Here is an 18,142-nt window from a genome sequence, read left to right on the forward strand (position 1 = left end):
GTCAAATCACTGAGAGTTGGTCACAGATCTCCTATTGCTCTTTAGAGAAAATGGAGGTTCCCTGTCTTCTCTAATGAATAATAGGAAGGATTTTGTGTTAATCAGTTTTTAAAGCACCTTAACCTTTCTTTAGTATAGGGCACCACTTTCTCTGATTATGCCATAGTTTCAGGCTTTCCAAAGAGTCCCTGCAGGAGTGGCTATTTGGAGCTATATCACAAGATAAAATAGGCAGTTCCATGGTCATGGGAGAGTTTAAAAGTATATCTATTAGAAAAATAAGTAGAACTTTAATTCAGATGAGGTTTCCAAAAAGGTTATTAGCATTGTTCCAAAATGAGCCCTTCCTGGCATCAACACTATCATCAGGTACCCAAAAGCAGACCAAGGACAAAACAGCACACGTCTTGGAAACAAGGGTTGATGGGATAGATGACAAAACCTTTGTACATAAGCATCCCATCCAACCCCTATCTCCACCCTCCCCCAATCCCCAAGGCAGCAATTAAACACTCAAGAAAATAGGCTCAAAATTATACAATTCATGGCTTTTTTATATAAGTTTTAAGTTAGCTTAAATTACTTTAACAATTTTAAATTGCACAATTCTTTTGCCAGTCTAAAAAGAGCAAAGAATTAATCAAAAAGTCACTCCAATGCAATACTAATTCCATTTGGTTACTTTTTACAGATCTGTACACCAGAAGAAAATAAGCAAGCAAGAATTCTCAATCCATACCATCCAATAATCCTGATTATGCCATCCTATGGGTATTAGGGAAAAGAGCATCTTCTCAAGAGGTTCTGGGAATAAGAGCGGGAAGGACTATGCACAGTGAATGGTTTCTACCTACTCGAGAATATCAACGGCAGAAAAAAAGCCAAGTTCCCTTTCTTCTCCAGTGTTTCTTGTACAAAATATTACAGTGATTTTTCTTTCTTTATATATTTACAGACTTTGCACAAATAGAAAATGGTTACAAATTACAATTAGGCTTGGCAGTCTGACAGGTCCTCTCCTTTAGACACCTTCCTGACCCCACCAGGGGGGAAAATTTCCAGAGGCCAAAACTGTGACTGTTGTCCTGTACCTAACTTCTGCAAGTTTGGTTTCCTATTGATTAACAAATGAAGTCTTCGAGGAGGGTGTATACATAGGTAAAGTACCATAAAGTCTATTTTTTTTTAAATAAGCAGGCTGGTCACATTAACACTAGACTTGTCAACACAGACTTTGGGAGCTTAGAAACAGTAAAACTCTTTCTTGAGTGGGCAACATATATCTGCTTAAAATGCTATTATACTCACAAAACAGGAATAGCCACAACTCTTTTGGGAGGGAGGGAAAGAAGTGAAAGAGAAAGTATTTTTATTTCATTAAAGACCCTTCCCCCTATTTTGTGGAGTGTTTTTAATTTTTTTTTTCAGTTTGAAACCACATTAGGGAGTTGTAAATCTATGGCCTTGTGGCTTTAAAAAATATCCCTGCTTTCCATAGAGATGAGGTTATATTTCCTTAAAGTGACCACAATATGGCCTAAAAAATGACTATTACTGGGGGAGGACAACAGTTTGTATTCTGATGTGAAACAAATCTTTCCCATGAGTGCCAAGCCCAATTCTAATACAGTGCAAAAAAGGATTCAGGAAGTGGCTGCCTGGGGGGGTATCAAAGGCTTGTGTAGTAGCTGTCTATCCACTGGGCAAGTCCTCTTTCCACCAACGTTCGGTTTATAGACACCGCCTGGAAAAGAAAAAGTTTGTTGAAGGTAATAGCCACAATAAACTTCAGAAGAAAAGATACCGATGTTCAAAAAGTCACACCTGTGGCAAAAAGAACTGGCAAAGCAAAATATATTTTGAATGAAACTATTCTCACTATATACACCAAAATGGCTGTTCAAGGTGTTATCTCTCTCACTCTTAAATTTTAAAGCAGTATCTGAAAAAACATCCCAAAAGGACAGAAAGGAGGTAGACTTAAGAGTGCAGAATGAGCCATATATTTTTGGAAATAACCAATATGGGAATTTGTTTTTCTCTAGTAGGCAGATTTGTTACAAGTATTTTGTTTTTCCTCTTTTTTGCCTTCTGTTTTTCAATTTAGCAAGTGGAGAAAGAGATGAGAACAGATTTTTCTGAATTGAAAAAAAATTTTTTTTTTAATCTCAACATGCTTTCCAGAAAGGGGGAGAAAAAATTACACTTACTAAACTTTAGCTCATTAATACAAAAGGATAGGGAAACAAAGACCAGTCAAATCTACACCAAGAATTGAAAAATTGGTCTTCCAAATTCTCCTAAAAAACCCAACATTTCTGCTGCTATTAATACTGGCAAAGTACTTCAGTAAGAAAAAGCCAAAAGCCATTATTACCTCTTCCCCAATCATACTCCATAGCTGTATAAGAGGCAGGCCAGTAGAATTATAATTGGTAACCTAGAGATAAGAGAGACATAAGATTAAGTCAGCCACTCACCGTAATCTTTGGAGACTGACAGTTCAACCCAATGCAATGACGTGAGTATGGGCAAATCTCCCCAGGCCCCCAAACAAGGACAATCAGTAGGCTGCACTCTAATAGAATGCCCAGGGGATCTCTGTCTGCCCTGTGCTGTTTAACATTTCTGTCAATAAGTTGGACAAAGTCATTGATGGTATGCTCATCAAATCTGCATAAGGACACAGTGTTGGGAAGATAAATGGAATGAGTCAAGGTCAAAAAAATTTTGACAGGCCAGAACACTGGGTCAAATCCAATGAGATGAAAAGCAATAAAAGAATCTTCCTCATCCACTTAGGTTTAGAAAGAAATTATTCAAGTACAAGATGAGAGAGGTTGGTTAGATAGCATTTAGTCTAGGGTACATGGTGGATAGTGAATGTCTTCAGGAATCATACAGGCATCCAAAAAGCTAATATTGCTGCATTTTTCCTGCTTAATAGGCCACAATGAGACATAATATTCAGGTCTAGGGAGCTGATCCTTAAATTTCGTCCCAGATAAATAGTTGTAATATGATTTGTCTAATTTCAGACATCACATTTTAGGAGGTAACACTGACAATCCTGACAGTATCTGCAGTGGCCAAGATGGTGAGGGGTCTCACAATCATGCCTTAAGATAATTAGATGGAAGCACTGGGGAGGATCCATCTAAAGACTTGGAGAAGGAGAAGGGAAATGGAAGAAAAGAAAATTGAACAGTTGTCTTCAAACATCTGAAGGACTGCCACATGGAAGAGCTATGCCATAGAGGCCAATCTAGGAATAATGGGTGGCAGTTACAAAGAGGGAGATTTAGGCCTAATCTAAGGAGAAACTTCCTAACAATTAGAGGGGTCTTCAAATGAAATGGGAAGTCTATAGAGGTTGCAAGTTCCTTCTCATTGAAAATCTTCAAGTCAAGGTGGATGACCACTCAATGGGAATGTGCTAAAGAGGAATCTTATTCAGACACGAGTTGGACTAAATGCCACCAAGTTCCCCTCTAAGATTCTATTATTCCTACCTGAGCAAGCAGTGGTGTACCTCTGGTCATTTCACTTACGGCCGCATCAGCTTCTGGTGAAAAATGATCCTCATCTTTGGAAAGAGTAAAGGGATAGAGGGGAGAGATGAAGGGAAGAAGACCCAGAATTGAAATTTCATTTAGAGAAAACGAGGATAATGAGGTTCTGTTCCCTGTGCTAGGCTCCTGGCAATAGAATCTAGTCTTGTGTTGAAGAAAATTCTGTAGATATCTGGGTAGGATTTAATTCTTTATGAGAAACAATACAAAATCAATCCTTTTTAACCCTCCATTGAAATCCCTATAGAATCTATTCTCCACTTTTTTTTGTTGTTCAATCCTCAGGGTATATAAAGACAACTTCAATCCCTAGTTTACCCAGGTCCAAAATATTTAATATGAGCACCACCTTCAACCTGCCCCTAGACAAAACCACAGCCTCCACTCATCTTCCTGTCCCCCCCTTCTTATGTCAGATGGGGCCACAAAGGTTTGATCTTTAAGCCTTTCTTATCCATTTTATGGTCCCATTAGTCCTTAAAAAAAACCCTCCAAATTCTCTAGTCATCCCAACTCTTCTCTCTCTTTAAATACTCAAAAAAAAATTTTTTTAACCTTTATCTTCTGTCTTAAGTCTTCTTTCTGAGACAGAAGAATAGCAAGGGCTAGGCATTTGGGATTAATGACTTTCCCAGGGTCACACAACTAGGAAAATCTGAGGTCAGATTTGAACCAAGGTCCTTCCTCCCAACTCTAGGCTCTGGCACTCTATCCACTGTGCTACCTAACTGCTACAAATACCCAAACTTCTTAAAAGAGCTGACTTCACTTAATATCTGTATGCTTCCTCACCACTGACTTACATCTCAATCCTTTGGAATTGGATTTTCCTATTTCCCTGATACCGAGACTGCTCAGCTGAACACTATCAGTGTCTTTACATATCTAGTATTATTGTTCAGTTGTCTCAGGTATGTCTGATGTTGGGAAGTCGGGGAGAGGTTAAAATCAGAAATATGGGAAGAATGAAGGGATGCACTGTATCCAGGATGAATGAAGCTGTTTTCAGCTCTCTCTAGAGAAAGTCTTTTATATCTGAGACTTGGAAGGAAATATAAAGGGGGGCAAAAAATATTATCCAATCTTTACCTGACAGAGGTGCCACATTATCCAGTAAGACTTCTGCTCCTTGGAATGGCAGTGTAACAAAATCAGACCTGTAGAAAGGAGATAGAAACTTGTTGCTGGAAACTAAAAAGCTTGACTTTTAAAATATGCTACTGTGTTGCCTTCTGCCATGTCTAGATTCTTCCACTGCTGACTGAGTCCTGGCAAGGTGGACCAACCTAGCTCTAAGGAAGCAAACGGGGCACTTGCCTGGGCTAATACACCATACCTAAGTAGAGCAGTAGGATGTGGCAATAAATTTGCATTCTGACAAACCAGAACTTGTGTAGGAATTAACTAAAATGGGAGCATCCTGTCTACTTCCCTTCACAAAATGTCTGTAGCAGAATTCTTTTTTCAAGAAGAAACCTATTGGGCAGTATTTCTTAAGATGAGAGTCATTTCAAATGAATAAACATTTATTAAATATCTACTACGTGCAACAGTAACATATTTGACACTGGGCACACAAAGACAAAAATTAAAAATATGACCTGCCTTCAAGAAGCTTCCCTTCTACTGGAAGGGAGAAATATATGATGTAAACAGAGAAGTAGATCCAAGATAATAATCTGAGGAGGGAGAGAACACTTAACAATGATCCAAGTGAATTTGAAAAAAAATTTTAAGTCAAAATATTGATTATCCATGAGAGGCAGCATGGCAAAGAGAACAGAGAATTGGCCTTTAGTCAGAAAGCCTGGTTCCAATCTTGCCTCTAAGGCAATACTATGTAAGATCATAAAGGTATTATTTCACCTCTACATACCCCAAGTCACAATAAAACTACAAGTTACAGTCCAGTGACTGATCCATATCAGTAGAAGGAGTTTCTCTACCAAGGATTCCCCAGACTAATAAAATCACACGTCTGGACTCATCCCTCCCCCAAACCCTCCAATCGATATTCTCATGATAATGGATAAGAGAGAATCCTAAACAGCAAAGAACCAAGGATTCAAAATAGAGTGTTTAACTTTACAGTTAGATCCCAATTAGTGAGAATAGTGAAATATTATGAAGTCACATTATTTAAATTTGCACTGCACATCTTCATTAGGCTGAAACCAATGGCCCTATTTTACATAATTATAATTTTAAATAGTACAAATTCCAATACATATGACTACCTCAGGCAATTTCTTTTTATACTTATTAGAATTTGGCTGTATTAACAATATTTATGAACAGAAAGGAGGAGGGAAAAGAATAGGATTTATTACTTTTGGCACACAGCTCATGCTAAGTAATATTACAAAGGCACCACAATAAAGTTCTCTAACTTAAGCATAGTTTGTGGCTTATATTGTGTTTTATACACATACACAGACATATACACATATAGACAAAAAGGCATATATGTATATATGTACACATACCTCTATAGATACACATATGTATGTGCCTCTGTATATATGTATGTGCTTGTGTACATATACTATGTATATGAGCTCACTTATGTATTCACTCTTTTATAAGAGGGAAGACAACTGAGAATATGGCAGAAATATCTCCTAAAGCAAATGAGGTAAACTTTATAACAAGGATTAACTGAAAAACTCCATAAAACACTGAAATTAAAGCAGTTAAACAATGAATCTGTACTTAAAATCACAACCTCTTGAAATACACCAATATCCTTTAATCTACATTAATCTAATTAATACTACACACTAATCAAACTAAACACTCATGATTTTTTTTAAGTTAAGTAACTTAGAATTAACTAGACAAAGGATGCTGGGGAAGATCATTAGCCTGGGATTCAAAGTACATAATTCAACAAAACTTCTGGCTCCGCCAAAATGACTCAGAACCCAGACAGAAGCTTGAAGTGACATACATAACCTGACCTGATTTGCCGAAGTATTTCAGTTTTCACTCTTTTATATCCACCGTAGTCCACATAACGAATCTCAACTTCATCACTCTCTTTGTAGTAAGCAACAACTTGGGCCCGCCACCAGGCTCCATCCAACCCAGGGGCAGCACAGATTACTGCTACTGTAGAGCAAATGAGCAGAATGAATAAAGGGAATATATCAATCAATATTCAATCAATAGGCAGAAAAGGCTATTTTCAAAGGAAGAAATCCAAGCTATTGAAAAGACCTTAAAATGCAAATTAAAGCAAATTAGGGTCTACCTCACACCCATCAAAATGGCAGAATGACAGAAGAGGAGAATAACAAAATGTTGAGAGTGGCTTCTGGAAAATACACATACTACTAATGGACCACTGGTGGAGCTGTGAATTGGTCCAGTCATTCTGGAAAGCAATTTGGGACAGTGCCTGGAAAGTTACCAAACTATGGCCTTTGACCCAGTTACAGTTAGGTTCAGATCCTAAAGAGATCAAAAGAGGAGGAAAGGGATCCATAAGTACAAAATTATTTATAGCAATTCTTCTTAGTACAGAAAACCTGGAAACTAAGAGGGTGGTCACCTATTGTGGACAAATGATGATATATTAATATAACAGCATTATTATATCAGAAGAAATGATGAAAGGGATTTTTTCATAAGAAACTGGGAAGACCTCTCTGAAATGTGTGAAGTGAGTGACATAAGTGAAGTGAAAAGAAATAAGAGAACAATTATACAATCATATTAACATTAAAAAGAAAAACCATTTTGAAAGACTATAACTGATTAATGCAAATTGCAAGGATCAAAGATGAAGTATCACCTATGCCCTCTTTCTAGCCATGGAGGTGACTGGGCATTAAATGTGACACTTTAGGACTTAACATAGAAATTTGGTTTTTTGGGCTCTGTACTTGCCATACAAAGATGGGTTCCTCCCCTCCCCCCCCAGTTGTTGAATGGGGAGGGAGTGGGAAGAAGAGAAAAATATAAATTTGCTAACTGGAAAAACAAGACATAAATTTTTTTTTAAAAGACTGCAGGGAAACACTGCTAGACTTCCTGAAAGAGGCCTGAATTAAGGGATAGCACTAAGTAGTCTGTCTATAGCTGATTAGCCTCACTAGAAGGTAGTTGTAACAACACTGAAATAGCTTACAGTGTACTGATAAGTCACCTCCTGCTATACCGGGTCCTTCTCCCCAAGGGTTACCAGCAGCGCCCAATATCAACCAATATCCCCTTTGGCATTCCTTGCCAGGTTTTCAATACTACATGACAGTTAGTGTTATCTCTCCCTAGGGCTATACAGCAGACAAGCCAAATATCCCTAAGAAAAAGTCAGGCTGATACAAGTTCTAAACCCAGCAGTCCTGACCTGATTTCCAAACCTGGCATTCTGCTTGATCATGATATCTCCCAACAAGTCCTAGACTAACTACCCTCCCACCTCTGAGCAACCTTTGACCTAGTAAGGAAACAGGAAGGTCTTCCCCAAAGAAGATTACGGCCACTACCCAAGTCATTAGCTACCAGAGGTTGCCACTCTGGGAGTCTAGAGTCTGGAGAAGACTTCAGAAAGAACGCTTAAACAATTACTTGACCTCAACTCATGTCAAAGCAGAGCTGAAGTGCCCATCATTCTACCTAGAAATCCTCTCCTATTATAGGCATTCAGGGCAGAATACATGAATGACCTTCTAATTGATCAGCACAGGGACTCCCAATGTGGGAAGTCCCTCCACTGATGCAAATTAATAACCTTTTATGACTTAGCAGAAAAGTTTCAGATAGAGACCTGAGACACACAAAGGGCCAGGGTGGCACAGATCTAGCAAGGGTCAGATGTGGGCCATAAACCCAGGGTCATGCTAACTAAATCCAGCTCTCTATCCACTATGCCTGGCTGTCTCTACAGACTAGCTCAGTTATCAATTCTACCACCAATAAGAATTCCTCTCTTAACTACACATAGAGAATATTTCCCTTTTTCTCATCGTCCCCTTCCTTTTTGGGTCTCAGCCGCCTAATTCCTCACCATCTGAGAACATCCTCAGCAAATACTTGCCTTCTACTGGTGTAGGTAAGGTAGGGATCCCTGGCTGAGAGTAGCAAAGGTACATCTGCTGGTCCAAACTGCGGAGCGCATGGAAAGTGGGGTGCGTATGCTGCTGCACAAACATGTGGCCGGCATTCACCTGATTGACCACAATCACTTCCACAGTGACACCATCGGGGAGCATGAGCTGCCAAGAAAAGGAGAAAAGTAGTAATAGAATAGAGAGCTCAAGTGTTCCAGACCTCTAGCATTTAGTCATTGAGACGCAGTCAGACTGGAGGGTCAACAACCCATTTCTAATGGACATTGAGTTTTCAAGTTAGTTTGTCCCAAATCCAAGTTGTTTGGTTTTTTTAAAGATAGAATATTTTCCCCTAATTAACATAGAAACACTTTTTAACATTTTCTTTTCTCACATTTTGAGTTCTCCCACCCTGTGGAAAACAGTTTGATATAGGCTATACATTTTCTATCATGTAATACTTTCCACACTTCCATATTCATCATGTTATAAAAACACATCACTAAGAAAAAAAATTCCTCAAGAAAATGAAGTGAAAAATGATATGCTTTGATCTGCATTGAGACTCCATCAGTTCTTTCTCTGGCAGTCAGGACTAAGTTTTTATAAGTCATTTCAATGGTTTAGGTACCATAAGCATAAAGGAAATGGATTCAATTTCACTTATAAAGGGTCCACACTTCTCCAATCCTTCAAAAAAAAAAAAGGAATTAATGCCTTTTCCCCCTAGAGATAATATTTTTGTTAAACAGTTCTAATCAAGAAAGCAGAGCTAACACTCCAACCTTGCCACAGTAGTAAGACCTCCCACAGTAGACCGGCTGACAAACCAAGATGCTCTTTTCTCCAGACATCCTCATTACTGCACAACAAGTTCATTGCTGCCTTTCCCCAAGATGGGGAAAGAGATGTTTCAAGATCTCCAATCTGGCCTTGGAGAAAATGTCAAGGGACTAGGACCTGGGGGGTCCCCAAAAGCATACACAGTACAAAAACCCAGCACTTTAACTGACAAGAGTATAAAATCAGGAATCCAGAAGGAACTAGAACAGAATGAGAATCAACCCTATGCAGGAAGTTGCAAATGTCTTAGTGCAATTTTAAGCAGTTAAATCTTTAATTTGGGGGCATCCTATAGATGAGAACTAGGACCCCAGTCTCTATTCTTCTTTAAATTCCTTCTGGGCCCTTTCTCTTATTCCCAAACTTTACCTTGCTTTGTTTTTGTCCCTCTCTCTCTTTTCTTTACTAAAATCTAGGAGAGGAGAAACTAGGAAGTGGATAACCACTTCCTAAACAACAGTTATTAACAGTAAATGAAGTACCTTTAGACCCAGCAATAACACTACTGGGTTTGTATCTCAAAGAGATCAGAAATAAGGGAAAAGGACCTACTTGCACAAAAATATTTTCAGGATAGCTAGGTAGCCAGTGGATTGAAAGCCAGGCCTAGAGGGAGGAGGTCCTAGGTTCAAATCTTGTCTCAGATCAGACCTGTGTGACCCTAGTCAAGTCAATTAACCCCCACTGCTTAGCCCTTAATACTCTTCTGCCTTGAAACCAATATATAGTACTGATTCTAAGACAGAAGGTAAAGAGTTAAAACATATATATATGTGTATATATATATATATACACACACACACACACATATATATATTTATATATATATATATATATATGTATATATATATATACATATTAGTAGCTTTTTTTGTGATGACAAAGAACTGGAATTAAGGAGATGTCCATCAATGGGGGAAATAGGTAAACAAGCTGGAGTGTATGGTTGTAATGGGTGAAAGGGAATTTTTTATTTGACTATTTTTAAGTTAATTGATAAGAAACTTGAAGTACTCCTACTTAACACTTAGTAAGTCACTAAGGAGAGAGTTCACATTTACTTAGTACATTAATACTAAAAGACCACAAGCACTGTCCCCACCTCCCCCACCCACCCACCCACCATGCTAGGCAAATTGACTTTGATTGGTTCCTGAGATGTGATAGACCAGCCCACAGTGAAAGGAAGGAGAAACCAGAGACAGGAAGTGATTTGGAGAACTGCTTATAAAAACAAATCAGGGCATTCTGATTGACTTCTACTGATTTTGGTGGCTCTTGCTGAGGGAGGACTTCTGCATTGGTGTCTCTGCCTTGGAGGGTCTTCTGTGTTGGAAGGATTCTTCTGACTTGGACTTCTGCATTGAAGATTGATTCTGTGCTGGTAAGACTCTTGCTGAAGAGACTACCATGACTCCTGGTTGGAGATCAGGACCTGAGAGACCTTTGTTGGAGATGAGCTGGATTTCTTTGAATCAGCAATTATAGGGTGTTTAGCTAGGCAATATTTTCTATCTCCTTCCTACATTTCCCTCTTTGCTATCTCTAATCTGCTGTATTTAAAGCTACTAACATACTCATAATTTAATTTTTAATGTTTATAAAAAGCAACAACAATAATTCTTTTAACTTACAAATTTAGTCAAACCATTTTTAACTCTTACAAATGGAATATTATTGTGCCATAAGACATGACCAACAGGATGAGTTAAAAAAAAAACCTGGAAAGATTTATATGAACCAATGCAAACTAAAGTGAGCAGAACCAGATGAACGGTATATACAGTCACAGAAATACTGTATGATGATCAACTGTGAAGGACTAAACTATTATTAGCAAAACAAAGTCTCAACTCCAAGGGACTCATTATTTAAAAAAAAAATGCTATCCAAGGCCAAAGAAAGGAACTGTTAAGACTCTGATTGCAGATCAAAGCATGCCATCTTTCACTTTATTTTCTTCATGAGCTTATTATATGTTTGATATGTGTCCTCTTTCATGGCATGATGAATAAAGAATTATTCACTGCATTAAAACACTGGTATAACCCATTATAGACCATTTATTGCCTGGGGGGAGGGGGAGATGGAAGGGTGAAGGAGGGAAGAGAGAATCTGAGTAACAAAATGTAAGAAAACAATTGTAAAAAACTGTTTCTATATGTAGTTAAAAAAAAAAAGTACAAATAAACCAACAGTAGATGAAGGAATATTGTTTTGGAATTTGACCAATGCTGACAGCAGCCAGACCACCTCCTTATCTCCCAAGAGATTTAATTCTAAAAATTTTGCACCTGCAGGCTATATATTTCCGTAGGCTAATAAGGTCCTTTTCCAAGTATTGAGGCCATAATTATCCTCATTCTTTCACACCTAGTTATAAAATAGTACAGGACACCAAGTATAAATGGTACCTTCTATATGTCCCACCTCCCCACCCCTTCCTCCTACAAATGTCCTCTCTCTCCCTAAGAGACTTATTTCTAACTCCACCTTTTCCGGGACCACTGCTGATAGAAGTATAATACTAACTCTCCATGCAGGTACTCTGACCCCTCCCCAAAAATAATTGTTCAGGGACATCTTCCAATGCTCTGGAAAAATGCCCCCTAGCACCAACAGATGAGAACAGGGAAGACCAATTTATTAACAACAGTACCAAATCAAGATCCCCATTTAAAAAAGGTATGATACTGTTCTAAAAAGGATGGAGGATCCAAGTCTTATCTGAGATTCTGTACATTCCCAGGTCCTAACAGTGTTCTATATATCAGATGGAATTATACATCAAAGCATTCTTCCTAATATCAACCAGTTTCTTATGAATAGAAGGTTTTTAATATTCTTTTAACAATTAAATTCCCCTCCATTGCTCCCTTAACAATGAATCTGAATGAATATTTCTATGAAAAAATATTTTTATTTAGGTTTATGAAATGTTCTCTTTCATTTGTAATATCTCAAAATTCATGCAAAATATCCTCCAATGGGGGGGGAGGGGGGGTAGGAGGCTGGAGGTGTTAGGAAATTCACAAAGAAACAGCCAGCTTGGTTTAAGCACATGGCTTAAGTAGCTATAAGAATGGATCTGTGGAATGACCATTAACTGAAATATCTCCTCATTGAAATCAAAACCCATGAAGACAGTTTTCATTGAGCAGCAAGTTTCATCTGTGGGCCAAAGCCAAATAAATCTCACAAGTCCAAAGTCCTGAAAGCCTATTAACAGTGAGATTAGGCATAGCTGGTCTGTTTGTATGGGAGTATATCAAAAGTACATTCTGGGAATCTGATTCTAGTATGCCAACAGATAATACTGAGTAGTCCCAAGAGGTAGAGACTAGGCACTCTATAACACATGCCAGATGTGAATCAGCCACAGGCTACTCAGGATAGAGAAACTGAGAGAAGAATATCTACTTCTCCTCACACGTGTTAGGGGAAAAAAATGAATGCCTCCTCTTCTTACCAAAAATGTGTTGCATCCTTATTACTTAGGGGTCAAGTTTAAAAAAGAAAAGGAAAAGAAAAGTAATATATTTTATTGCCTGTATATCCCTAGCTAAAAAGGACTAGCCAAAGAAAGTATAATGAAGGGCAGGCTAAGAGGCCTAATGGGCAGAGCCAAGCCTGGAGGCAGGGAGGTAGTGGGTTCAAATTTGGCCTCAAGACCCTTCCTACCTGGGTAAACCTGCTCCAACTGCCTAGCCCTTACTGTTCTGCCTTGGAACTGATACTTAGTAAGGATTTTTAAAAAAATAAAATGATAACCAAAGACAATGTAGATTATTTATATGGGTGGCAGCTTATGGTCTAGCAACATTTCACAATTCAGGTTTGAGGGTTTTGTTTCATTTTGCTTTTAACACTTGCTCCCTGGGAAATGAACTCTCCCTGGTAACAAAGAAAAACAGCTAAGCAAGGTCCCATTCATTCTTGGGAAGAGACACCATCAGGCTGTGAGGTCCTCCTCCATCAAGCTAATACAATTCTTTTTTTTATAAATATTATATTTACACAAACAAAAATAGGGACACCTTCTCTGGGTCACACACAGACACAAAAAAGCTAAAGTGTTCATTATTTTAAACTACTGTAAGCCCATTTCCTGGACTTCTGTCCCCAGACTCTTTTCCAGTCCCTCCAGTAAGGATCTGAGTGGCTTAGCACTACCCATTAAGAAACTAACAGGAAGATGCACACCCTCATCTCCTGCCATTCCCTGATTGTAAACACCTTTCAAAAATGGTGCATGAGTTTAGAATTTGTCTTGGAATTGAGGCCACACAGCTTGGGGGAAAAGGTAGTTAAAAGGAAAGGAAATGCACGTAATCCCCCCAAAGCTTCCTACCCATTATTTGTAGGGAACTTACCCAGGAAGTCATTGGAAGAGAAGGCAGAGTCAGCGAAGGAAGTGGAGGAGCGTAAATATTGGTCAGGTTCAACTCCTTGAACTTCTTACCAATCAAACTAAGTGCTTTGTCTACATGATGCTGAGATCCTGAATGGAGGGAAAAGGGAAAGGGAAAGAGAGGAAAATATCCATCAAGAAACAAAGGAAAAACTCTTGACAGATAAAGAGTAGGAGACTAATTTTTTTCCTATGGTTTAGTGTTTGTTAATTCTTGAATATCAAGGATTATTTCTTCTTCAATGAAGTCTTTAAGGAAAAGGATTCAAGAACTATTTCAAAGGCATTCTTATTAAAAGCAAAAACTAATTCAAAGGCCTTTTTCTTCTCAGAACCAAGTAACTTTTCACATAATGGCCAACAATTTTGCTAGTGGTTTGAACTTCTCAGCAGATAGCCATATGGACATTTCAGAAATGCAAGGGAATTTCATATACCATAGAGTTGAGAATTAAATAAAAATATCCATGAAAGGAAGGTTCTGGCAAGAAAAGTATTATAAGAACTAAACTAGAAAGAGAAAAATGACTCTAAAGTTTCCTTTTGTTGGAAAAAAATGAAACAAATTTATTCAGATTTTGATTCTATGTAAATTCACAGGCAGCATGGCAAAATAATCCTAAATCTTTTCATTAGTAGTAGTGCCATCCCAGACTCTAATTTTTAAGACCCTTTTCCCCCCCTAATTTACAGGATGAAAATGATTTTAGGGGAGGTGGAGATGGGGAGAATAACTGTCTTCCTCCAGGGACACCATCTGCCCTGACCACCTACCTTACAAGGTCCTTCAGGATCTGATGACTTGATTTGCAAGTACTAAGACAAACCATAAAATTATGCTTAGAACACATGCAAAGCCTTGGTTGCATTTTGGAAGAGAAACCAGGACTTAGAGCAAAAGCATCCTACTGACCTTCTATATGGCAGATCTGAAAATTCTGGGTATAAGGTAGTGTTGAAATATAGATCTTGGCACCAGACGTTTGTTTCAGGAAACTCACATATCGTCCCTGTTTGCCAATTAGCCGGCCAACCAAGTGCTTCAAGAAAGGTAGAAGGATAGATGGTAAGCTAATTCCACATCAAAACATCTATTTCCCATTGTTTAAGACAAAGTAAAAGCCTATATCTTATTTTATGCTACATAAAGCAGTCCAGAAGATAGCTTCAGAGAGGTAAAAGGTCAAGTTTTGAAAAAGTAAAGCGATATTAAGGGGAAAAAAATTCAGAGAAACATTTTCCCCCACTTATTCTCAGTTATGTGAGGAGGACTAAAAAAGTAAGTTACCATCATTTGCTCCAACTACACAGGGATCGCACAACCACCCTTCCAAGTTAAATTACTATGGCCATTTGTTTCTCATAATTAGAAGAAACCAGGAGCTCAAATGGAAAATAAAAATCCAAGAATTCGTTCTCTGATACCCTCAGGCAACTGTCACCAATTCCAAGCAGCCTGAAGCCTTCAACACATTTGTCTCTGTTTGCAAATCTGGGCACAGAAGTTAGGAATACAACACAAACTCTAATGAAGCAAAACCCCAATCATTCCTGAAAGCGTATGACTTAAAACTAAGATTTTGGCCGCCACACCAAACCAATCTCACTTCTCCTAGAGGTCTCTTCAAATTTAGCCTATGTGTTGAGAGGACAGTCCTTAGAGACAGAAGCCTAAATAAGAGACTCAGACTAAGAAAGAAAATACACAGATAGGAAGATAAAAATTGGGAAATACATCTTTTGGTCCCATTATGCAGTTATTAAACTATGTGGGTTCCTACTAGGTGCATATGGTACTATGGGCATTCTGGACAGTCAAAGAATACTGAAAGTGATATTTCATTTAAATGTCACATTAAATGTGGCTCCTTCTAATTCAGAGGCTGATTCATAAACCGTTCTCTCTTCTTCCTGCTTGTTTTCAATAGCACTGAAGCTTAGATATAATGACTCCAAGTTGGATCACTGTACTTCCCACCTCAAACAAATCAGATTCTCTAAATAAGGGAGATAAGTCACCCTATGAAGGGTTAAAGGAAGAGGTTTTTTAATTACTCAGTCTTATAAGGGCTTAAAGTCATTACAGTAGCATCATTCTCCTAACACCCAAGTGTTTCTAAGATGGCTTGGGACTCAACTAAATATTCCTCTCCTCTCTACAAAATACTCAGGAGAAATCAGTTCATCTACCCCTATTTTTCTAGTCAGTCCCTTCTGTTTTTGAAAATAGGCAGCTTTAAGGTTTATTCTTACCTTTGGCACCTCTATCTCCCATATTGTGAGCTCAACCTTGTTGCTCTCAGTGCCTGCCTGGGAGCTTGAGTGACTTTCTGTCTTCCTAAGGCCACAGCCACTGTCCACAGAATCCATGCTGTTCACATCTGAACCTGCAAGGGGGAAGAAGTTTGTACATTACACAAAAAGGCACCAAACACATCTAGAGCAAGTAATAACATTTTCCAAGAAGGTATCAAGCCCCACCCACCTCCCAGCCCCAACACAACTCTTAAGCAGTGAATGCCATTTCAGTCTAGAAGGTCTATAATAAACCTAAGTGTCTAAGTGGAGATAGGAATGGGGGTGTAGATAGATCTAATTTTAGTCTGCCACCCACAGTTTTACTTGCATTATTATTAGGAGCACATCCAACCCCGGAGGCTCTAGTTCAGAAATGTTGAAATTAAAGCAAAAAATTCAGATATCTCACTTAGAGGTAGGGCAGGGGTGGGGGAGGGGTTCCCTAGCTGAATTTCAGTTGGTTTAGTCAGGGCCCATCACAATAAACTCTTAGGGACAGAAGAACCAATTTCTCTCAAGTTATCTAGGTCTCACTTAACCAACCCATTAAATAGGTCTTTGTCAATGGTTTCACCACCTTTCCCCAACCCAACCACTCTAAGAAGGGGAGATCACCTAACTCTCGGGCACTTAGAGCCTGGGTACAGAGGCTACTTCCATCTTCTCAGGAAAGCTTTTCCTGAAGGTTCTGGATTCTTGAGTCCCCCCTTCCTGATTAGAGGCCTTTTTCCCTACCAGAAACAAGAAGAAGGAGAGAGGCCAATTTTGTTTTTGATTTATATTCTATACGTTCTTCTGAAGTCATGCTTATCCTGTCTAAAATCCCCCTGAAGTAGGTATTAAGCTTTCTAGAAGGGGCCTCAGAGATCATCTGGTCCAACCTCTCATTTCTGAGAGGACAAAACTCAAGCTAAGAAGCAAAATGATTCACCTGCTCCCATAAGTACTAAATAACAGATGAGGTAACAGAATTCCAACAGAAGATCCTAACTACAAGTCCTGGGATTATTTTCTACTACAATGATTCTATAATAAGGTCCTACCAACTTGAGCTGCTGAGCAAGCTAGCTTTAAGGGAAAAGAAAAATCCACTCCCATAAAACCCAGCTTTTACATTGTTTCTAGCTAAAAGGTGACTCAAATCATCACTAGATTTCTTTTTGTCCTCAAATTTTCCTTGAGTTATGTCCCACATAATTCCAAGGATAAAGAATTTGACAAAGAGACTACCATTTTGTGTCCCTTCCAAAAGAAGGCAGAAAATGTCCCTGTTCTTGGAAGTTGCCAGACCAGTAACCTCTCTATCATGTACTCCACACAAATCTAACCTTAAGTGCCCTACTGTAATTTTAAAGAATAGTATACATCTCCATAAAGCCAGGAAGGCAGACTATAGAGGAGAAAATCAGGCTCATCATTCATGTTCAAAAGAACACCTCTAGGAACACTGCACAGATTGAATACTGGAATACTGGAGGGGGGAGGGGGGGAGAGTCTCACTCAAATAAATATGGCCCTGCTCTTAGATCTGTTTTCTAGTCTAACACTAAACAATCACTGCCTCTTCAGCTTTCTTGACTATGAAAAGGCAACAAGTCTCTGACAGAGTCCTCCCCTCCAAGGGAGTAAAAAAGACTCAGAACGGTTCCATTCTGGAACCACCATCATTCTAGGCACAAGCCACTCTCTAACTTCAGGCCAGCAATTCAAGCCTTTAAAGAGAGTGTCTCCTACTTTCAGGAAGGAAGGAATTATAATTGTCCAAAACAAGAATGAACTTCCTTGGAGTTCTAAAGTCTAAAGGCCAAAAAGGAATAATGATCCCTTGGTTAGGGATGTGGCAAACTAGAATATGGTTCAGATACAGGATAGACTATGTAGCTTATGAAATCCCTTCCTATTCAGGATTAAAGAAGAGTTTTACATCTAAAATTAAAATGAACCTATGATACAGTCTTAGGTTA

General features: G+C 38.6%; 1 protein-coding gene across 4 annotated transcripts in view; it reads right to left on the reverse strand.

The window, feature by feature from the left end:
* Positions 1 to 533: 533 nt before the first annotated feature.
* Positions 534 to 18,142, reverse strand: part of AKAP1 (A-kinase anchoring protein 1) — a 49,577-nt gene continuing 31,968 nt past the window's right edge. For 3 of the 4 annotated variants that reach the window (XM_056816542.1, XM_056816541.1, XM_056816540.1), the window contains exons 3-11: positions 16,134 to 16,267; positions 14,794 to 14,920; positions 13,843 to 13,970; positions 8,614 to 8,791; positions 6,533 to 6,683; positions 4,662 to 4,729; positions 3,513 to 3,586; positions 2,378 to 2,440; positions 534 to 1,744 (exon numbers count right to left, since the gene is read on the reverse strand). In XM_056816542.1, coding sequence (XP_056672520.1) covers positions 1,670 to 1,744; positions 2,378 to 2,440; positions 3,513 to 3,586; positions 4,662 to 4,729; positions 6,533 to 6,683; positions 8,614 to 8,791; positions 13,843 to 13,970; positions 14,794 to 14,920; positions 16,134 to 16,267 — 998 coding nt within the window. In that variant the 3' untranslated portion in view covers positions 534 to 1,669. The remainder of the gene's footprint in view (positions 1,745 to 2,377; positions 2,441 to 3,512; positions 3,587 to 4,661; positions 4,730 to 6,532; positions 6,684 to 8,613; positions 8,792 to 13,842; positions 13,971 to 14,793; positions 14,921 to 16,133; positions 16,268 to 18,142) is intronic. The other variant, XM_056816543.1, reaches the window with a different exon arrangement.

This window comes from Monodelphis domestica, chromosome 2 (genome assembly GCF_027887165.1).
Source record: "Monodelphis domestica isolate mMonDom1 chromosome 2, mMonDom1.pri, whole genome shotgun sequence".
Taxonomy (NCBI): domain Eukaryota; kingdom Metazoa; phylum Chordata; class Mammalia; order Didelphimorphia; family Didelphidae; genus Monodelphis; species Monodelphis domestica.